We start from the raw sequence: 23,857 nt of genomic DNA, 5'->3' as shown, positions 1-23,857 counted from the left end.
GAGTATGGGGCATCCCTGGGGAGCACAATCCTGCAAAGCCAGTGGCAGCTAGGCATCAGAAATTCCATGAAAAGCTGAGACAGCCTAGGAACAGTATCAGAAATATCAATTTTGGGTACAGAAGCAGCACATCTGGGATCAGCAGGGAAAATGTAGTTGGGGTAGGCTGTTCCCTTGGGATGGGAGTGGTGCAGAGAAAGGGAGGGCAGAGTGTGGTGGGAAGAGAGGCCAGGAAAGAGTAAAAGGGATAATGAAGCTCCAAATTATGTGACTGCTGTTGTCACAAGCTTGTGCTGGACCAATGAATAAACCAACTCCCTTTTCTGACTACGCCTCAGGAGCTGGGACTCCTTCCATGACTGTATGGAAGCAGATGTGCCTTCCCTGGCCCACAGGGGCAAAGAACAAATGCCATTGGCAAACTCATGATGTGCCCGTTCTAGACCTGACAGCATCAGCAGCTATTCACTAATTTATGACACTTCTATAAAAATACTGAATTATTAAACACTCCAAAACACTCCTGTAGCTGTACTTTTTGCATCTCAGAATATGCTATTTTAACTGAGCTTTCTTAGAGATTAAATGAAAAATGGGTAAAAATTAGAATTATTTCTGTTTTACCTGATAGTGGTTTCTGAACATTTTCCCAGCTTTCATAGGCAGAAAATAATTTTAGCTTCCAATCAGTAAAGACACTTGCAAGCTGTAATGAAAAACAAACAAACAACTTTAAATAGGATTTGACATGAAAAAAATCCTATAATGACGGTCCAGCCATATTTTAAAATATGTGAATACTATTATAAAGTACTTTTCTGAGTAGAAATGTGTTATCAACTGCATCAGAGTGCTACTGCAAAAGAATTAACACCAAAATAATATTAATATTGACATTGTCTTGGAAAAAATTCTATTTTTGCATCAAGTACCCAGGGCTGCCTTTTCTTATACTCCAAGCAGAAGTAGTAATTTTATGTCAGTCCTTATTTTTAACCAAGAAAGACTTTCTCATTCTTTAAAAACACTTAAAAATAATCTTGAACACATACTTTTTATTGTTCTTTTTTCTCAAGTGCCCACTGGAAAACATTGGAATCCATTAAAGAGGAGCTTAACATTCAATGTAGAAAAATAGAAACATGGAACAGCTGCCACAGAAATCTCTCAATCTAGAGGAATTTGGCAGAGACTTCTGAGACAAGTTATCTTCTTTCACATTCAGCACTCTTCTTTGAGGATGATTACTCTAATACTCGAACCAAGCACTTCAGTTATCTGAGGGCTGCTCAAGTCACTGTGAATTAAGAGATTTCTGCAGTTACAGAATTGGAACAGTGGAAGGGGAAGGGTACTGGAAGCTCCTCTTTGATCACACTGGGTGTCTGTGGGCTCACCTGGCATCCACAGAAAGTGAAGAGACCCTGAACATAAAAGGGATTTGTCACTCCAAAGACAGGAGGAAATCAGCCACAAGAGACAACAAGCACCTTCACTGAGAACTGAAAGTGCTCCTCAGCTCACAGAAGAATCCTTTCACAAGACTCTGCCTCACTTTTATTAACTGAACTTTGTTTTCATGTTCAGTTTGTCTACAAACAAGTTAAGAATGAAATTGTTTTTAAGTAGTGGGTATTTTTTCAGACTGCAACCAAGTTTTTAACAAATAGAAACAATATGCTGACCAGGTGATTATAAATACAGCTTCTCATAATGAACAGTTCAGCTCTCACAACCAAAAAATAACAAAGTTAAAAAAATTATGAAAACATATATGACTACAAATGAACTAGAAATTCAGTGGCAATATGCATGAGTTCATGAAGAATGAATCCATCTAAAGGATTAGGGCAGCATTCTATTTGAAAAAGTAAATAATAATTCATTTATGAAAACACAATGAAATCTATTGATATTTATCCACACTTATTTAAGTAAATAATAATTCATTTATGAAAACACGATGAAATCCATTGATATTTATCCACACTTATTTTAATCAGCAACAATTAAATCTTAAAGTTGTCTGTAAATAAAATAAAAATGGAAAAACAATGAGATATTGTAAATTTATCCCATGCTGTTGCCAAAAATATTAGTTAATTTAAAATTTTTTTATTATAAGGAAAATAAAACTTAAAAATCACAGCATTTGTAACAGGCCTATCAAAACTTGTAATTAGTATTTTGATCAAATTTAACTAATATAGTCACTGCACTTCCAAAACACCAGTTGCATTATCCTATGTTTTAGACCATTTTCTATACCAGATTTTCCACTTGCTGACATTTTTTTAAATTACTACATTAATAGTTACATTGAGCTACTTAATTATGAATGAGATGTTTTAGAAATACCTTTTGAAGAATGCACTTCTAAAGCAAGTGCATTAGACTTTTTCTTCTCTCTAAATATTCACTTAATATAAAGATCACTTATTTCTGAAATCACTGTTCATATTTCTGTCTGCAGCCCTATTTTTTTTATTATACAGCCTTTAAACAAGCCAGAACTACTCAAAATTGTATGATTCATGTCTTAGTGAGAAGTAGTGGCACCATGAAACTCATTTCAGTGACCTACTGTTTTAATTCCCTTTGCCAAAGCAGAATGTGAAGGACCTGTAGTGAATGAGAGACAGGAGCCAAGCCCTCCTGATGAGTGCATCCCTGTAACTCACACTCTGAGGCTCTTGTCATTCTAGGACTGAGGATTTTACCATCACCCAGTTTTTATTTATTATTGATTTTAAGTGAAGATATAAAAGAATACACTGCTTTTTCCTTGGGTCAAAGCACTTTCACTAACTTTTGCTTTAAAGATCAATTTCAGACTTGCCAAGCATCATGCACCTAGCACAGCTCTCACATATTCTGCAGTTCTGTTACACTTTATTACTTCTCAGGAAAAATACTATAACTAAATAAATGCAAGGAATTCTGATCTAAATAAATGCCAGAATTCTGATGTCACTGTATAGAAAGTTTTAAGTTCTGAGACTGAAAAAAATAAATCATCTCTTTCAGGGACTACTACCAGTATTCTGGCTTAAAATCTGTCACCAGTGCAGTTGTGTTTCAAACTGATACTCATATGGACAAGGTAGCTTATCTCCTAATCTGCAGAACATATCCTGTGCAGACTCAGAAAACTGATGACTCTTGTAGGTACCAAATTCAAAACCAGGTGACTCTTCCTAACTTCAGTGGGAGGCAAACTCACCCAAAGTTTATAGGCATTTGTGTTTGGACAAGTCATTCAACTAGAAAGCTGATCACTGTAAATATCTCTGTGAAATCATTGAAATGTCAGTTTGTTTTTCATTAAGGCAGGAAAAATACTGCAAGTGACATTGCAATACATCTTTGCTCTTATATTGCTTAATTATAACTTACCAAATTTCATTACTACAAATGAACACTAGAAATTACCTTTCCTATTAAGATTGGTAGCCACTAAAACCATTAAGTGAATGACATATTTGTCATGTAATTACTGAGGTAATGTTAAAAAGTGCTTCCATTATGCATCAAGTACTATTGTCTTTAATTATAGTAAGCTATTTTTAAAGGAGAAAGCAGTCTGGAAAATTGATACTTGTGGTATTTATCCTCCTTTCACCTTTCCTCTTCCCAGTCCCTCCAGAAAGTCTAAAATCCAAGAGTACTTAAAATCCAGAGAGACTATTTAAAAAAATCAACAGCCATTTGAAATGCAATTCCTCAATTTTTTGCATAGTTATCAAATAAATAGGACTTTTAAGACATCTTCATATAATGCCATAAATTAGTAGCTTTCTCATTTTTCAGTCACAGATCAAAATTATTTTTTTATTGCCCTGAACCATGTACCATGAACTATGTATATCTGTCCAAACACAGGCCTAACGTATCAGTCAATGACAAATAATAAAGAATGTAATTTATAAAGGTAAGCAACAATGAAAGACATTTGTCTTTTAATAGATTCCTATCCAAGTTTACCTTGTGATGTCTTGGTTTGTGCAGTGACTTTGAGCACTAGTTTCACCATGCTTCTTACATCAACAATAGCAGTATCCAAAGGGCCCCTTATTCCTTCCATTCACCCAAGCCACTCAGAACTCTGCAAAAATATCTCCATTCTATGACAGCTTCTTATGTCTATTTCAATAATATTTGGTGTTTATGTAGCCCCAGATTCCAACAATTGGTCCTTTGAAAGTGACAAGCAAAAAGAGTATTTCCCAAACAGCCAATGCAAACAGACATTCATGCTTTCTTAATCCAATTAGTGTTAAGCACTGTTCTAAATCCAGGAGAGACAGGGATGGATAGACTCACACACACCTAAACCTCTTCACAGTCATGGTTAGTCCCTTATCTTAAAAGACACTATTTACATAAGTATAAGAATATACAAGCTTCTGATCAATATCCCAGTGTTGGAAAAGCTATGTTTAGTTAAGATATTTTTATTCCAAAGTCATATCTGTGAAGAAAAATAAAGTGAATTTGCACATACTACTAATTTGCATTGAAAAATGACAGGAATACACTATTTCTGGCAGGGCACACAGGCTTAGCCCCAAGACTGTTCATACATATAACTCACCATCATGGGCCCAAAGCCAGAGCTGATTTATGGTGGCTGGGACATGCCAGGGAAAGCAGTTCATCACCAGTGAAGGGTTTTAGTATCTCCCAGACAAATGAATTCCACATATTAAATATTTAAAGCTGAGTTTGTAACACCACTATATATTTTCTCAAAATACAAGTTACCATAATAAATGAGCAGAAAGACCATTAATAAGCTATTGCAAGACTACTGCTGCTCCAACGGGTGATGCTTTTACGTGCAAAGTACAGAATTAAGGGGGGGAAATAACTTAAAACAGAGGCTTTCGCTTTATAAAAATTGGACGGCGAAACGCTTTGACACAAGACCCGCGACCACCTGCGGCTCCCCCTTCCCTGCGCAGCTACAGCGGCACGGCCGCGGCCCGCGGGAGCCGGGCTGGGGTCAGCATGGGGATGGAGGACGGGGATCGGGGCTGGGGATGGAAGTCGGGGCCGGGGTCAGGAGAGGGGCCGGGGCCGCCGAGCCCGCGGCTGTCCGTCCCCGCCGGGTCTCACCTGTGTGAGGGCGGCGGGGCCGTTGAAGATGGCGGCGCGGGCCCCTGAGGGTCGGTACCAGCCCGGGGCAGCGGCGGCGGCGGCGGCCGCGGCTCCTCGGGGCTGCGGGGCGCTGGTGGCCCGTGGGGGCTGCGCTGCCCGCGGTCCCCGGCCCCGCACCAAGCCACTCACAAATGGCCGAAGCTGTGGCCGAGCCTGTGCTGGTCCCTCACAGCTGCCCCCAAGCGTGTGGGAAGCGACGCCGTGTCACCCAGGGCCCCTGCAGGCGCCTCAAGTGCAAATGTCGTTGACATGTCAACTCATGAAACATATTTGCCCTTTCCCCTTTAAGGCTGAATTCCCAAAAATGCGAGGGTTTTCTTTCGTTTGTTTGTTTGAATTTTTTTGTTTTGTTTTGAGAGGGATGAAGGGTGAGCTACAGCAGCCACATCACAGTCCTTGGTTTTTAAATAATTAGTGGCCTCGGAGGTCTGGCATTTTTCCCTACAAGAGGGAAGCAAGGACAGCCCCATTAGTTTAACATCACTTGCAAGTACAAGCAAACACCTCCCGATGGCTTCAAAAACCTCTGGGAACAAGGTTATGGGGAAGCAGTTTGATCTGTGGTTTTATAATGAGATACTAGTCAAAGAAGATTGTCCCTTGAAGTGACTGCTTTTTTGATCACAGCATTTCTTCGTGAAACTTTGTAGCCTTTTCACAGAAAAGTACTGGGATACCGTTTTCTTCATCAAAGTGTGTCTTAATGTTTCTTTGAAGAGCAATTATTAAGAACCTTGTAACCAATCACAGCATAATGAAATACATGAACTGGAAGGGCTGAGCCACGGATGGGACCTTCTGTACTCAGCTCACCATTGCTCTGCTCACCTTCCTCGCTTTTCGGCCTGCAGGTACCAACCTTATTTTGCCAACGAAGGCGATGACTTAAGTCAGTTTTAGGATGTATTTAGCTTTCTCATTTTACCTTAGGATTTTCAAAGAAATCCAATGTTGTTTTACCATACACTGGATTACGCTGATTAGAGTTCTTAGGTATTGGAGATAAGGAAAACAATAATACTAAAGCAGAGCTACAGGTTATTAAATAAAACCAGTTAATACAAGGACAGAAGAGAGGTGATGATAGGAAAACAAAGGTTAAAAAAACATTGTGGAGTTCTGTAGCCAATGGAAACTACGTAGTTCATTACATACAGTTTAGCCTGAAGTAGTTCTGAAATTAATTACACATAGTACTGGCCTAAAAACCATGCACCCTTTCTGACAAGAGTTATGCTAAGACCTAAGCAGTTTAGAAATTCCAGTTAAAACCTGAAATTTGGGCTGAAGAACCTAAAGTCGAAATGGTGTATGAAGCAGCCATCTGTGAATGTAAGGTGTAAAGAGCTACCTGCCTGCTCCGGGCAAAACTGGGCTGCTCAAGTCCCCTTTGCCATCCGCCACTGGAAACTGGTTTTAGGCATACTGTGAGGGGAATTTGTTTTCCCTGTCTTCTTCCAGTTTTACAGAAAAAAAACTCATATCTTGTGACCCAAAAATTGCAGGTAATGTAAGACTGGCTAGAAATCTTGTGTCATTAAATTTAGTCCATCCATAGCCTGGGCACATCATACTTCCATAGTCTGTTTTGGAATTATGGTATTGTGGGAAAAACTGTTGAATTCTTTGAGATTGCACCTGTGGGCTGGCTGCAGTTGATACCTGAGTTGCTGGGTTATGCACTTTTCTTTGGTTAAATATTTGAAGCCTCTGTGCAGTGTACATCTACTAAAGCCCCGGAAAGACAGAGTTCTCAGCAACTGCTTGGGTAATAATTTGGGAAAAACTGAGAACTCATATACATTTATCTTCACCCCTTACATGTTAGAACATATTTCAGTGAAGAGATTTCTATTGTGTCTTGGACTAGGAAAATTGAACACAGGAACATCCATTTTTCTCATAAATAACCCAAGCATAAGGTGTGGTTAGGTCTCCTGTCTTAAATTAAAATACCGAGAAGTTAGGAGCATCATGCTGGGAAATGAAATGATTTAATTTAGGAGAGTATTCAATGTGCATTAGATATCTGATGTGTGATATTAAACCCAGCCATTTTTAAAGGACCCCCACTGACATAGCTTGGGTTTATATTCACAGGAATAGTTCTGTATCTTCCTTCATCCTTTTCTGACTCAGCCTTATTACATGACATTGCTCCCACGTGGAGCAGTCCCCCTTCCCTCTGTGTAAAGCTTGATTTCAGCTCTTATGATAATTTGCCAGTTTGTTCAGTACAGTATTCTTCTGAATTGGTTTGGTTTGTGCTTTTTAAGACTGTCAGTTCATGTAGTTTGGAGATCTCTTCTCTTTCTAGTTCATCCTGTATTTTGTAAAATGTTATGTTTTGTCTTGAGATCTATATATATTATAAATGCTATTTAAGCTAAAAAAAGAAGACACCCAGGCATGCTATGAAATTTTCTGTAGTTCCATCTTACCATTCTTGATGTGCAGGAAGGGAGACGTGATGTGAGCTGCTGCTTGCTCTGCCTTCACTTGGTAACAGCTACCATGGAGCCAAGGCGTGCTTGCCCCAGTGCCAGGCCACTCTGCCTTTCCTCTGAACATTCCTGCTCAGCCAGTCACCTTCCTAGGAGCATGTTTGCCAAGATTACATCATGCAGGGTAGTTTAACTGCCTAGTCTCCATTGTATCCACTACCATTTGTGGCTAACTAGTTAGCCAGCATTCATGGTTGTAGAAAGACAATTAGCACAGGATTAAAAAGATTATTAAATTATTCCTCTTTTATGTTTTGTTTGGTTTATTTTGAGGCAACTGACATCTGTTTACAGATTAAAAAATGTGGTATCATCTGAAGAAAGGCAGTGAATTTCTGTAACTGAAAAACCCATCAGCTTTATGCAATGCGTGTGCTAATTACCTTCTTTCCTTCAGGATAGTTCATTAAAGCTATGTAATAACAAGGAAAGTGTATAGGAAAAGTGAAAACCTGCCATGATTTGTCTTAGTGTTGAATCAACCTGTGCTAAAGTTTGGCAAGTTAGAGTGAAAAACATATGCAGGTTCTCTTTGCACCTGCTACCGTGCTTTACAGGAGTTACAGTGTTCACACACCCCAAACTATAACAATCATTGATTGTTTCATTTCAGCCTTGCAGTGCAGAAGGATATTTTGTGTAATGCCTTTTGTAGTTTGGTCATGCTTCTTTGCTTCAGAGAATTTTTGAATAGGATTAAAGAAAAACAGCCTCTGGATGACTGCTGGAAACTTGAAATAGCATAGCCACTCTTCTCTGTCCAGTAAATCCATTAAACGATAAACTATTGATTTTTATAACACAATTAAGGTGCCAATGATTTCTTAAGAAATCATTGTACATTTTCTGTGTTATGCACTCAGCACATTATCTATTGTAAATCAGAGGAGAATGTTCTCAGTCTGGAATGAAATGATCTTCAAGCTGTTCTCAGAATGAAACCATCTCCACACCAGTCCAGTGCTGCACAGAGTTCTGCCTCTGAAATGGACCAATGGTCTTTATCCCAATGATTGTAGTGTGCATATGCAAAAAGATGTAACCACTGTAATTTGCTATTATTGAGACTTCTTAAGGCAGATAGTTTACAGTACCTAAAAAGTTTTAGTAACTTGCCCAGACAAGAATAAAAATTGGAACTTCAGGAGCAATGTCATGATCCAGTGTTAAAATGGATGGCTGTCTGGACTCACAGAGGAATTTCTTCATCTCTCCATCACATAGTTTGTACAAAAACCGAGAATGCCATGGAGTATTTCCTTTGAAGCAGCATAAAATATTAGAAAAATATTGGTTGCAATGGGTCAAAATGGAATCTTCTATTCTGACATTTCCTGTGTTCTTTTGTGCTGAGATGGGATAAACACAGCCTTTATTTGTTCTGATAACTGTGGGGCTTATTTTCCTTTCTCTCCACCTTTGATTTTATTTTTACTGACAAGATAAAAAAAAGAAGTCAATATATAGTTTGATGTTGCTCATCCAACTTGTCAGATTTTTGTTTAGTGTTTTGATACTGCTTTTTCATTCAATTATTGTTCACATTGCTAGGGTTTAAGGTTTCTCATAGTAGGCACTTCATATAAATGCCTCTGTTGTGTTATCTTTTAAATTAATTTTTTTAAATTAATTTTTTTTTCAGAAATACAAGTACTTTCAAATAAAATTCTTCACACATTTGGAATATAAATAAACATACAAATACAAATTTTGAGAAATAAAGAGCATCTGCATTTTTCAATTAATTCCTTTGGACTGAGTAACTGGATTCCATGCAGCATTCTTCATTTTGGCTCTTACAAAATTGTTCTCTGAAAAAAAGTCTTCACAGAGACATATCATGCAGATTTGTGCCCAAAGTTCCTCCTGTCTAACAACCTCAACTTCCTCTGTCTCTCATAATTCCTTTTAGACAACAATCCCACTTAGTTTTCCTTTTTCTTCTATAATATTTTCACTTTTCAACATTCCTAGTTATTTATCTTGTATCTTGACTACTTTTTGCTTTCCTAAAACACTTCCTGCAGTGCAGAGTTCCCAGATGTCCAAACGCCTTTCTGTGTGTTTTTTTTCTTTAATTCTGCTCAGCAGCCAGAAAAGAAAGTCTGTGCTGTGGTGTGTCCAGCAGGAGCTGTGCTGAGTGGACAGCCAGGGAGTGCATGTCAGCCTGGCTGCTGCCAAAACAAATGAGTAGTGACTTCATTTCTTCCCACCTTTCACTAATGGCAGCATCAGTTACATCTGTTCTGCATCCTTCTGTTGATTCTCATAAACCTTCCAGGAGCTTAATGTCTTAGGATATTCCATATGAAGTAAGACTAAAAAATGTCACTAATTTTGAGGAGAAGATTTGGAGTACTTGACCTAATGTCTTACATTTCTATGTAATACAGTGTATTCTGAAAGTTGATTGTCTTTGGTCTTTTGTTCATATCTTTGATCTGAAATGTAAATCAATATTTACTGTGTTTTGACTGAGTAGTTGGTTGTCAAAACCTCCAAGGCTAGGGGAGGTTAAAGCTGTGTTCCTCTTTCAGACACAGCCAGCTTTTATTTTCTGCTGTAAGCAGACTGAAAAAGAGGGGAGTCATGCGTTAGATAATTTTGTGGTAGGTTCATTTTAGACAACTTAAAACAAATGTTTCTTTATATTTCCTAGAGGGAGCTGGCAAATTCCTCTGTCATGAGGGGAGCATGAACAACTTTAAACATACCAAAATGAATCTGATATTCCCTTTATACATTCATATTCTTGCTTGCAAAGACTCAGTAGTAGACAATGAGACATAAATACATTGCTTCCTTCCAAAGCAAGAATTCTGTATGACTTTAACTGAGTCCTCTTGAAGGATAAAACTTGAATTAATCTAAATTTCATTTTAAATTAATGAACCAAGTTCTGGGGGTTGCTGTAGAGCAGCAGCCGCCCCCACAGAGGATAGTTTGTGGAGTAGCACATTTATTTACTTCTGACTTCAGGATGTATTGCTAAGGTGAAAGCACACAGTGCTTTTGTGTGCACTGGTGATCCGAGCTTTCACAGAACTAACATAGTTTGAACGCTTTCATCATTAGATCTTATGAATAAAGCCAGATGCAAAGTAAGTGTGGACTAATAGACTTTAGGGAATTGCTAAAATAGAAAAAGTTTTTCAATCTCTTCAATTTTTGTTATGTCACCCTCGGCTTCTGGAGAAGTTTGGGATGCAAACCAAACTGGCATAATTCAGGAGTCCCACACACCAGTGCCATAATGATGATGTGAAACTGTGTTTATTGGCTCAGTGTTCCATGAATGTCATGAATCTGGGAGAAGAGGTCACATTTTTGTCTTGTCCCTTCCCTGACCGAACTTTCTATTCTTTTTGGAGCTTACTGCTAGAGGTGTAACTTTCTACCAAGGCTACTGTAGAGCATACTGCACCTTGATACAACATGAATCCAAAGACAGGGAAGACTGGGGAGGTTCTGTGTCCCAGGGTGGCTGCTGAGATGAATAGGGATACTCAGGTCCCAGGCATGATGGAATTTGGGTGCAGGGGCAAACATTGGCACAGGTGTCACATTAGCCACTAATAGAGGTTTGGGTTATGAGAAATGAAGGTGAACTGTGCTGGATAAAATATACAGCACCTGGCACTTTTGCAAAAAATCTTTCAGTAACTTGTACATTTGGCTACTGCTCAGCACTGATTTGATGGAATACATTGAGGATAAATCTATAGGGACATCGTTGATAAGATAACTCATTTTCTATATAGGAAAATGCAATTGGACTTCTCTAGCTGGACTGTAGTTGTGTATGTGATCTGGCACTTCCTAGGGAAATTAGGGATAATGCTCATCAGAAAGAAAGTTGCAAAGCAAGTAAAGAACCATGTGAGGGTTTGGGAGCTACAGGAGACACTAGAAAAATTTAATTGACGGACTAGGTTACAGTACAATTTTTAAGCACAGGTCTTTTGACTAATTTTTGGTATTTTTATTCATATAATTATCCCAAAAAGGAGATGTGTACACGTGAATTATACAGATGAAAGAACTCTAAATAGGAGCAGTCTGTCAGTTAGGAAGAAGTGGATGAACTCAAGGCCTGGAGTAGTGAAAATCAGATGAAATTCACTGCTGTGTGGTACAAGGTCATGCATTTGGAGACTACTAAGTTGCAAGCTTGTGTATGGGAAATGACTGAGGAAGCAAAAGTGCTGAAGCTAAAGAGCAGTGTTGGCAAAAGGACAAATGAGCATAAAGCAATCATAAATACAATTAAATTTGGAAACTGGAAGGACATTTTTACTTGTTGATGAAGTAAAATTCTGGAGAGTTGTAGGGGCAAAGAAAAATTAAATTTAAAGAAGGGAGATTTAGATAATATGTTAGGAAGAAGTTCTTTGCGAAGAAGGTGGTGAGAAACTGGATCAGGTTACCCAGAGATATTGTGGATATCCCATCCCTGAAAGTGTTCAAGACCAGGTTGGATGGAGACCTGAGCAACCTGATCTGGTAGAAGATGCCCCTGTGTCCTTGCCTCCATGGCAGGGGAGTTGGAACAAGATTTTTAAGGTCCCTTCCAATCCAAACCATCCTATGATTCTGTGATAACAAGTTCTGCTTATTCCTTGAACCTTACACGTACCTTCTGCTAATTCTTTATCTAATGTAGGTAAAACAAACTACAGAACTTTTTCCACAAAGGCACCCTGAGACATGAAGTGACAAGTTTGTGGGACATCTGTTTGGACTGAGGAGGAGTTGGATATTTGAGAGTAATTGATTAATGGACTCACTGTGCTTCTTGTAGTTGTGCCACTGCAAAATGAGAGTGAAGGAGCAAAAAATGCTTTGCATCTGTCAAGGCCAGCGTGCCAATGTGTGGAGATCACAGCAGAGAGAACAAGACTAGCCAGTACAAAATGTTTCTTTGCTCTTGTATCCTTTTAAAAGATTCTTTTCATGTTTTAGTTCCATGCAAAGAGCCAGACCCTCATTCGTGGCTCCATATGAAGATGACTTAATGTCCATCTTTTATGCCACAAGTACTCTGAAGCCATCCAGCTTCTGCTGCAGTTCTGGTGAAAGCTCTCTTCCTCTGATTTCTCTGCCAGTGTCTGTAAAGGCTATGCTGACAGCTTGGGGCTGCAGCACATTCGGGGTGCATTGGAAATGTTCTGTTTCTTGCCAGTGTGTGGCTAATGGGCTTTAGGGCTGCTTGAAGCCATTAGAACAATGAATGGCAGCTGGCAAGCAAAGTGGGATCAGGCTCAGTGGGGAGAGGGATCTTTTTCTATAGCCTGGGGTGATTGAGAGGAGAATGAGGCCACTGTCTCCTGTGGCTTCTGTGCAAGGTCCTGCGAATCCTGTCAGCATTTTCCCATAAGGATGAGTAGGAATGCTTTGGGGGAATACTCTGAGGTTTGGGCAACAAAGGTGACTGTTTCAGGCCATATTTTGGTTGTGTGTGGGGCATTGGCACTGACTTGAAATGTGAAAGCGGTCCCTGTAAAGATCTGCAGAAATGAGGCATTTTGCACTGGGTTTCCTGCTGTGATCCCTATACTCTGGCACTGCAGCCATGGCAGATGCATGGCACTTTTGTTCCCTCATTTTCGCTCTGTGGCTGTGATATCCACTACATCAGACACTGAGTACCTATTATGCACACTCTCAAATCCGGTCAGTTCTTTCTCTCAGAAAATATGTTGTACAGATTCTGGTTTCTTTGGAATATTTTTTTGTTGCTTGGCATATAAATTTATATTCAGTATATCTACCTTTTCATTTTTATACTACTAACAGGCTAATCCACATCTTGACACATTTCTTTTATTCACTTCTGTGGTAAATGTTATATGTTCTATGGTGACCCCTGCAATCTGCTCATGGTGACTTTATCAGAGATCTGTGACCTTCTGGATACACTGGGGAGGATCCTTCACACTCTGGTCCCCAACAGAGAAAGACTCAAAGTAAATGGGAGTTTGTGAAGGTCTACCTACGTCCTCTGTTATTAGACCCTGATTTGCTCACTCTGCTTCCCAAATCCTGCTCTCAGCAACACTTACAAGCTACATCATTGTTTCAATATAGGTCCCTACTATTCTCCTAGAACTCATGCCATAATCTATTAATTGTGTATTGGTGTTTGTCTTCTGGAGTCTAAAACAACTAATTCTCTTCCTACTTAAACTTATATCCTACTTTAAAATCATACACATAATGATTTTAAACAAACACACACACAAAAAAACCAAAAAACTTATCTTCTTTTCTAAGTATAATTTACATTTTTGAATCTTAACTTGCAAAGGTAACAGGCGGTGAAAATTTGGTACTTAAACCCCCCCCCCCCTACACAGTCCACTTTTAGAGGATTGTTGCCAACACTTGTTTTGCAGATGTATGCTGATGATTTGCAGAAGTCTTTGTTTTCATGGCTGCTACATCTGACTGGCTATCAGTACATGAATTACTCATTTTACAGTAGTAGTAATGTATTAATTATAGTTTTACAATTTTTTTCATGATTCTATATTAATATAGAACTCTGCAATGTGAATTTTTTTTCTCTACAGAAATATGAGATGTATTTACTTAAAGGAAATCCTTTCCCAGAGCTCTCTGCTGCTTCACATCATCCTTTTAGATTGGGTTCTTCCAGGTGATAATAGTTGCATAAGTGTAAAATATTCTGATATTTTATCACTTGTCTCAAGTTGGGGATGAACTGTAATTCATCTTGTTTGATGAGAAGCTTTATGAGAAGGATGCATTTACATAAATATACCATTGCCATTTTACTACATCCCACTAGGTTTTTCCTTTTCTTTAGACAATGAGCTGAAGTGACAAAAGTGATAAGCATATTGAATTGCATTCTGTGATAACACATGACACATTTCTGACACTTGAATCCTTTCTTATAAACCACTCGTCATATAATCTGAGTGTATGACTGAGTGCTGGTCAAATGGCTTCCCCAGTGTTCTGCATCTTTAAAGCTTTGAGATTTTGATTTCTGCTTTCAGGCAGCTCTTCTCTCCAGTGTAATAAGTAGCACTCAGTGCCCTGTTTAGCTGGTATGGCTAATCAACTATTAACAAGAGTGATTTTAAGTTATTTTGGTAGAATATAAGCTTTTAGTTTGATTTATATTAATTTTTTGGAGCATACAATTCCCAGTGTGTGCTCTCTGAACTGTTCCCTGAAGTCTCTGAATCTCCACCTTATATTGCAAATCTAAAAATATTAATTTAAGTACAAATTGAAAGCGTCCAGATTTTCAAAATAAACTTGCTGGTTTCATGTTTATCACTTTCTAACTTGAACAATCAGTTTAGATCAGAACTACCAACAGTGATACCTTATGATTTAAGTGATCAGTGACCCTCAGTGGATATCCACTAGAGGATTCCTGGAGTGGGAAAGTTCCAATGATCTAGACAAAAGATAGATTTTTTTTGTTAAACTGGTAAATATGGTAATGGGGGTTGGTCTGTCAAAGAAAATACTTTGTTCTTGTGGCCAAATTTATTTTTAAAAATATCTCCCTTTCAAACAGATAAATTAATCTCTGTCCTGGCTGGTTGTGATACTCCATGGCAGAAAGCATCCATCATATCTTTGCTACGGCCAGCAGTGTGTGCTTCATTGAATGGTAGACTAAGCCCATTAGACCTTTATACTTTTTCTTTGGCTAATTTACCCAGCAAATTTCATTATCAAATATACATTGCAGTAGTACCTCCTGGAAACTATTACCTCCTTGTCGCTTGTTGACACATTTATAAGTGCATAAAGACCTTTCAGTAAGTCAGAATCTTTTCAGGGAAATGGAATTTATTTAATGTGATGGTTATACGAGCATGGAGATAGAGAGCTCCATGTATTAATCAGTTCATTGCTGCTGTTGCTTCAAAAATAATTAATCTGTCAGATGAATGTTTTCTACTTATGAAATCAAATGCTCCTTTTTTTTTTTTTTTCCCAGAGGTATCTGTCCCTAGTATAAACATAGATATAATTTTCTACAATACTTGACAAAGCAACCTTCATTCTGTTCATGCACCTCTGGTTTATCACTTATTAGATATTTGCACTTGCTTTTTGGTTTAACGAAATCATACTCCTTAAACTTCATTTCTCTCAGCAAAAGCTTTAAGATAAAGGTCTATTACATGCACATCTCCTACAAAGATGTCACACTTTGTGCAGAAAGCTGTTTCAAATGCAGAAACACTTCCTTGGCCCTGCTGAGTTTAATGTAATAGTGTGTGTCTTTCCACACCAGAAAAGATGTCCATATGGATTTCCAGAAGCTCTGGTGGTGATTCTATAGTTAGGGTCTGCACTTGGTTTAAATGCAGACTTCAGCGTTTATCTTACACAGAAAATTCAGTAACTCTTCTAGTGTGATAATTTATCTGCATACCCATTAAAATAAATCCATCATTATTTTGGGTATTAATATGAATGAAAATGGATTTTAATAGCATTTAGTATCTAGTTTCAGACTTTTTTTTTTTTTTTTTTTTTTTTTTTTTTTTTTTTTGCCAGGCAGAGTACTCTGAACTTCTCAAGCTGCATAAAATTAATGATTTTATACTTCTTGAATTTTTGTTTAGAATAAATGATGATTTTCCACTTGTTGAAAAATGATTTGCACTTGTGCTTGTTGAAATGTAAAGATGTTGAGGATATTATTCTGTAATATCCTCTTCTATAAGGAAGGTCCATCTTTCCTCATTGCTGGTGATCTACTGCTCTTGTTGGTATTAAAGTAGGAGGTGGCTCTCAGCTGGTGTTCTGGAGAAGGAAGGGTCTACATGAAGAGTGATGATTGGAGGACGGATGAGAAGGCATGGTTGTCCCTTAAATATAAGAGGAAAAAATCCAGATAAAAATAGTTTGTCTTTTGTAGACATTAGGTTTGGAGACCTTGGAAATGTTGAGTGAAACTTCTCCTAACAAGAGGGATACAACTGAAAAATAATTCAACATTCTGTTAATTGAGTAGGTATTAAATACAGGACAAAGCAGAACTTTCTTCTCTTATTTTCATGTTTCTAATGACACAGAGTGTTCTGCTGGAGGTCTTTCACAGTAAGAAGAACATACACTAGTCCCCATCAGAAAAGGTAGTGCCTGAGTGAAGACATGCAGGTACAGAAGTATGTGAAGGAAATGAAACTTATGTCTGCTGTTAAGGATTTTCATTTTCACTGGAGAGAATTAACATTGGGATATTGTATAAAACATTCTCTATGTATGAGTTTAACATGTGTAGATAAAAAAATCACTTATATAAATGAAACAAAAAGAACCTGCTTTTTTATGTCAACAAATTTTCTCTCATCATGTACTTTAAAACAATCTATGACCTACAGCATATTTAATATTCAATACTGTCCTAATATTCACTGGCATTAATAATTCTATCACTACTCTGTGTAAAATAATGTTAGGGTTCTCATTTCATTTATATTAATAACACTAATTGTACTAGTATAAATGTATATATTAAAATGATTCATGAGTCTGTGTTGAGATGAGTAGGTTTTTGTTGGATTAAGTTAAAAAGGGCTATAGAATTAATTTCATTAGAGTAAGGTCATGGCACTGTCGTTATAAAACTGCTTAAGGAAACTAATTGCTGGGCGATACCTGGGTGAAGTTATGAACAGTTTTGAGGAAAATAGTGTCCTGGAAATCTCACTGAGGGTCCACAGTATTTACAGAACATAAGCCCTGTGAAAGAACAAAGCCCATGATGGTGGCCAGAGCTTTGTTCATATTTTAGACTGCTAAATTAGACATGCATTATCAGTCCCCCCAGCTCAGGAATGCTGTTGCACACAGTGCCCATGAGGTTCTCTGTGGGCCCTTCTTTCTTCCTTGCACAAAGTTCTGTCCCTCTGAGGGAGTCTTGCCTCAACACATCTTGACTTTGATTCATGACAGCTGTTTTATGTAGCTAAAAATCTGGTTCCAGATATCATTTATTCAGCTGCCTTGGCTAACTAGCCTGTTTTCCCTTCTTAAGTATTTAAACAGGTTTTATAGTTTTTGAGGGGAAGAGGAAGGAGCCTGACGTAGCTGACGGCTTTGCTGGCTGTGTGTGACAGCAATGGCAGTCGCCTGTGTCTGTGCCAGTCCTCCCTGGCATTGGCTCTTTGGTCATCACATTCTCATGGCTCTTTGTGGGCACTTAGTCAAACAGAACTTTGAGCAATTCCTAAAATGAAGAATGCAAATATCCTCTATAATTCAGGATCCAGTCTTGCTTCCATAACAATCAGTGGGAAATTTCCTACTGAAATGAATATAGCTGATTGTGAAACATTTTCTGTACTCCAGAAATGCTAAGCTTTAACGAGAATTATTTTTTTAAATCCTGGCCACATTTTTTTCTATTGATTTCCAAGTTAAATAGATAGAAAATAGATATTTTTGCCCTACATAGTCCAAAGATTGTGAGTGTGTGGAGAATTATTCAAAAACACACTTTCCACCACTTTATCACTAATAGGGCTTTGTAATGGGATGTAATTTTACATTTTTATTTAAAGTATTTTTAATCTATATTTTCAAAATCTTGAAGTGAACACATAAATTAATCAGCTCCTGTAATCCATTCATGTGTGACTGCTATGTTCAGTGAAGGTCTCTGGCAAAATTGAATCACTTTACTCAACATTCAATCCTACATTAGATATTAGTAATTCCAGAATGTTTTACTCCCTTAAATTGTCCTCTTAGCAGGGTATGTTTGTCATTCTCACTCTTTTTGTGGGGTCACCAAAGCATGCACTCTACAATCCTATATTTGAGAATAATAGATGACATTAAATGTGTAAAGGATTGTTTCTGTCAGTCATTATTTTTGCAGATTGGGTTGCCTGTAATGGTTTGCAGAAAAACTTCATGATTCTTCTCCTATAATTCTGCTCTTTGAGCAGTTCAGTGTATAATCTCCCTTTTCTTAAATGTGATCATTTGCAGATTGCTTTATCAGCAATCTTCCTGCCTGCTCCATTGCCTTCATCCTCAAGTTGTTCCAAGCCTTTATCTCTGAAAGGTGGGAAGCTGAAGTGAGTACAAGTGGGTCTGGCAGGAAGTCATGTCACATCTTGCTGGGGCAGGGCAAGTCTCATAAGAAAAAAATTGCATTTGGATGTTGGCTAATTGACATAAGCTACAGCTGCAGAGTGATGGGGTCTACCTGGCTGTCAGGGAGAAGAAAAGAGCAGCTGACACCTCTAGAGCTTTATTCAAGCTGTCCACATATGCTGACAGGCAGCAGTGACATATGCTGTCAAAATTCAGGCTTAGCTCTACAATTATAATGATAAAAAATATCTATTATACACTCAGGTTCTGGATGCCAATTCTAGGATTCAGTGTGACGAATGTGGGATGAAGATCAATAAGAGTTTGACTTTTGTTTATTGTCATTTCTATAGGAGAAAATGATTTATTTAAATGTCAGAAGCTCATATTTATACATGTCTTTAGAGATGAAAAATGGAACCAAACTACATGTCCTCTTTGCTCCAGTAGAAATTGATGAAATAAAATTGCAAAGTAGCCCTCATCACCAGCAGAGAAATTATTAATAACTGGTTAGGCCAAGAGCAGAGATATGATTGGATGGCAAGGAGTTCAAATTTTGTTCTCGAGAGTTAACATTAATTCATTAGGGTTGCATATTTTTTCTGAAATTTGGGAATTCTTACATTGCTAACAGTTTGAATAGTTTTTTTACCCATTACCACTGTAATTTTAATATACTTTCAGTAATTGAATTGCTAAATGCAATGGTATTAATACCTCATGACACCTGTTCTGCAGAAACTGAAATTAAAGTTAACATCATAAAAGTGTGGGTAGGTTTAATTTCTTACTAAAGTACCAACCATAGAAACAGCCCTGACAGGGCTGAAATAAGGGAGGGGGTGTAGAGCTGGAACTAAAGGACAGTAACACAAGATGACATTCTTAGTTGCTATGGGGAGGCAAATGGTTCTGGCTGAAGACTTTCAAAAGGCATAAAGATATTCCTGCCACCCAGACCTCAGTGCTTATTTCACCAGACAACTACTTTCAAGCAGCTGAGAAAATCTTACTGCACTGAAACTTCTCCTGTCTTTCTCTAGTTACAAATCTGTTGTTACAATGCAGAGACAAAAAATCTTGCTGCATTTTCTCCAATTTATTAACCGGTGTCGCCTTCTAGGGAACTTTACATGCCTTATAGTAGCTGTAATCAGGAGGCATTGCAGCAGGACAGGCTGTTCTAGTACGTCTTTTTTCATAATAATAATTTTTGTGATTGTTAATGACAATGAATTAATAGTAATACAACTAGTTCTGTGAGCCTGCAAAAGCAAAAGCTGAATTGCTGTATGATGGCTATTCATCCTGCTTTGGTGTCCCCTACAGAGGCAGTCAACAGTCTGCTTGCAATCCAGAACATGTCCTGTGTGGTCTACCATATCTTTGGAGAGGACTTCTAGAGAAGAGAGAGCAGTAATTGGCTATTCACAGTTTTTGACATTTGACTTTCCCATTTTGTTTTTCCACATGAACCTGGATAGCTGCTTAGCTGCTTTGCTACAGCATCCAGGAGGCTCTTTGTGGAGTAGTTTTGTACTGTGTGGTGTTGAGGAATACATTCCATGTAGGTAGGTCAGTGTGCAGCTGCAGGTTGAGCTCTGGGTGACAGGAGCCCCAGGCAAGAGGCTGGGAAGTGTGACTGGACACTCAGAGATATGACAGAAGCTGATGACCCCAGACTTTTGTGTGCTTAGACTTGTAAGAGTATAAAAATCTATGGCTTCCTTTGTTCAGGATATCTCCTTGGAGGCACCTAGCTTGAGCTCAAGGTGTTATTTTGTTGTTGCAGCATGACTAAATTATTTTAAAGATTGAGATATCTGAGACTCTACTATGGGAAACCTTGGGTTGAACAGGAAAGGCAAACTTGTCTGATTATGTGACTGTAGGGTTTGTAGCTCTTAAGGGGCCTCAGTCCCAGCTCAGGTGGTGTGAATGTGGCTGCCAGAGTAGCTCCAGGGCTGACAGACAAGGAAGTTTCCTTCACAGTGGTTGAGCACCTGTCAGTCAGAAGCATATATTGATTCAAACCCTTCCAGTGCTCAGTGATGTACCTGCTGGTCTCTCATAGACAAAGTTGTAGATGCATGCAAGAAAACTTAAACTTTGTTACTGAGACATGGCGCTGATGATTTTTAATTTCATGCCTGATACACAAAGCAAAAAGCAAACTGTTTTGGCTGAAAATCACTTCTATGTCTGCTCTTCGTGCAAGGTCAGAGTGTTGTTCCATCTCATGAGTGCATTTACATCTCTCAGATTGAGAATGTCAGAATTGGGGAATACGAAGGAAATGTTGGTTGACATTGGGTCAGATGATGATACAATTCCAGTCCTTTGGTTTGCCTCACATGTCTACCTATATAACATAAAACCATGGTAGCCAGAAAAAACTTAAATCGAGACAAGAGAAAAGAATGTAAGATACATAATGCAAGAAATAATTCTTTTGTGGTGAAATGTAAGTGCTGTGTTGACTACAATTAAAGTAGCACCTACACAGATACATATTGTATGTTTGCATATGTGTGTGTCTATATACAGTAATAGAAGGAGAAAAATAATGTGGAACTTGCAAGTGAGTAAATCTATGGGCGCATGGATTTCAGCTTTTGGATTTTGGGAAAGTACATAGAACACCTGCTAGCAGAGAAATGGGAAAATCTAGATGGAGAGATTCTGTTGCTTTAATAAAAATCTCCATCTGGCCAGTATTACTGTGTGCCTGAATACTTAATACTACCTATAAAAATTGTGACTTCAGTTATTTTCTGGCTACTTCTCTGTTCTCTTCCCTCTTTGGAATTTGGCAGAAGGTCTATATACATTAATCAGTCATTTGTGTCCCTGAAGATTGTGCATTTCACTCAAAACTGCATGTTCTGCAAGGCCAGCCTTGGCAATATCATGTTCCTTGGCCAAGCCCTTTGCCTTTGGTGGGTTAACCCTCCACTGAGATCACACAGCCAGCTGAGTTTCATTCACTGGTGCTACAGGGAAAAGTGCTACCAGGACCCTTCTCTGGTCCTGGCACTTCTCTGCTTTGGGCAGCTGGTGTTGATGTAGCGGTATTTGGATATTTGTGAGTAGCAACAAATATTGGAGAGGAGTTAAAAGTAGCAACAGTGCTCAACTCAGAAACCTCCTTTTCCTGTTGTTAAGATGTAACTATGGTAACTTTTTGCTACAGTGCCTCCATCTGGGTGATAAAGATAGACAAATTTTGGGCACCAAAATTTCATTCCATTTTAGAGATGATTTGCAGAGTCCAATGCAGAACCACTGAGTCATTAAAAAAATCATTGAGAGGCTGTTCTAGTTTTGCATCACCAGTTGGCTTCCAGGCTTTAACATTCAAACTTGTCACTCTAGCTTCTAGAGCTGTTACTGATTGATCCCTGTATCATTTCTCCCTGGAGTTTCAGATTCACTTTTTAGTTACAGAGGAGATTTTATTAAAGGCTGTTTTTCTTGCTGAGGAATTTTTATTAAAGGTTGTTTTTCTTGCTCCCTCTAAAGGAAAGTCCTTCCAAAGACAGGGTTTTGGGCACGTATGAATTGTCTAATGCTGAACTGATAGATGAGCTGTCATCAGGGTACAAACCTGTGACTGTTAGAACAAAGGTGGGCAAATTCAAATGGGAAATAAAGTAATTTTTTTTTAAAAGCAAGGGAAATGAATAATTGAAACAACTCACCTATGGATCCAGTCAGGAACAGATGTCTTCCTAAAAGCTGTGCCCCAGTTCAACAAGATGTTATTGAGTTCCATGCAGTAATCCACTGGTGAAATTCTCTGGGCCACATTTGGCAGAGGTCAAGAGCAGAGGATTCAATGGTATCTGCTGAATCAATAAAGAAAAACCAAACTGCATCTGAAGGAGCAGCAAACAGCTTTTCTCTGTAGATCAGGTGTTAAAGCAGAGAAATGTAGCATTTGACAAGTGTGCTGAATATAGTAATTAAATTGCTTCTATGCTTATTTACAACTTCCTACTTCCTCTTCAAAACTGCATTTTTTATCCCATGTTTTCTCCCTTCATTTTCTCTCCTCCTTTATCACTTTCTATTTCAGAGCTTTCAAATTGGAGTTGAACTTTTGAACCGTACATGGAGTTTGTTTATCTTTAATCACCAACACACACTGTAGTGCTTCATCACATGACAATTTTAGAGCAGATGTCCCAAAATTGCAATATAAGGAGGGAATGGACAACATTTAGAACTGAAACTGTTTAAAATATCATAGAAAAAGAAATTATGATAAATCGTAAGGATTTATCTCGTTTACTGAGGGCAGCCAAGGGCATGTGTTGGCAATTGCAGCATTTGTATCAAAGGAAGGTGGGCTGAGTTTGAACTACTGGCAGCAGTTCAGATGAATTTCACTTTGTGAGTGAGGTCCTCTCTTCCTGCAGGGAGTGGGAACTGTTGCCTTCTGCTGGAGCCCTGGTTTCTACTGACCAAAACACAATTCTGTCTGCACGAGTGTAGACTATTGCAGGTGCTCAAGCAGTAGGACCTCATTTACATGTTGCTATTTTCTGGTGTGAACTTAGTAACAAACTTGGGGGGGTCTCTGCAGGGCATTCTGTGGTGAGAATTATGCATTGCCAGTGTGTGTTTTCCCTGCTTGTTTGTATCCATTCTTCTGTTGTCTCATATGACAAACCAGGCTGTAAGCTGCTCACAGTAGGTACTGTCTTTCTGTTCTGTCTTTTTAATATACAGGACTTGTAATGCCTGTGAGTCCTAAGTGTTATGATGGTAATTTCAATAACACTTCAGTTATTTTGGCAGTGATTAACTGTGCCAGGCTATTGATACTAAGTCAACCACATTTGCATTCTGAATCTTTCAAACAGCAAGTTGCAGCATAATGGCCTGAAATTTCCCTATCTAAAAATAATTTATCAGTATGAAATGTATTTTTTTAATTAAATGTGATAATTTCTTTCCGTTATTCAAAAGACTTCCAATTGCCCAGTTATTAACCTGGCTGCTCTATTTTTATGTATATTATAATTATTTATGAGATATTATTTGTAATAGACTTATTTACTTTTTATGGCAGCCAGAGC

The 23,857-nt window shown here is 38.3% G+C and overlaps 1 protein-coding gene across 11 annotated transcripts in view; it reads right to left on the bottom strand.

Annotated features, from left to right (window-relative positions):
- CFAP20DC (CFAP20 domain containing) overlaps positions 1 to 22,817 on the bottom strand; it is an 82,571-nt gene extending 59,754 nt beyond the window's left edge. For 4 of the 11 annotated variants that reach the window (XM_072934783.1, XM_072934787.1, XM_072934793.1 and 1 more), the window contains exons 1-2: positions 5,119 to 5,512; positions 625 to 706 (exon numbers count right to left, since the gene is read on the bottom strand). In XM_072934783.1, the coding sequence (XP_072790884.1) occupies positions 625 to 660 (36 nt within the window). In that variant the 5' untranslated portion in view covers positions 661 to 706; positions 5,119 to 5,512. Of the gene's footprint in view, positions 1 to 624; positions 707 to 3,984; positions 4,521 to 5,118; positions 5,518 to 7,601; positions 7,733 to 22,474 lie in introns of those variants that run through there. The other 7 variants (XM_072934784.1, XM_072934786.1, XM_072934790.1 and 4 more) reach the window with 7 other exon arrangements.
- Between the last annotated feature and the right edge of the window lie 1,040 nt (positions 22,818 to 23,857).

This window comes from Taeniopygia guttata, chromosome 12, assembly GCF_048771995.1.
Source record: "Taeniopygia guttata chromosome 12, bTaeGut7.mat, whole genome shotgun sequence".
NCBI lineage: Eukaryota > Metazoa > Chordata > Aves > Passeriformes > Estrildidae > Taeniopygia > Taeniopygia guttata.
This window is presented reverse-complemented; position numbering and strand designations above follow the sequence as displayed.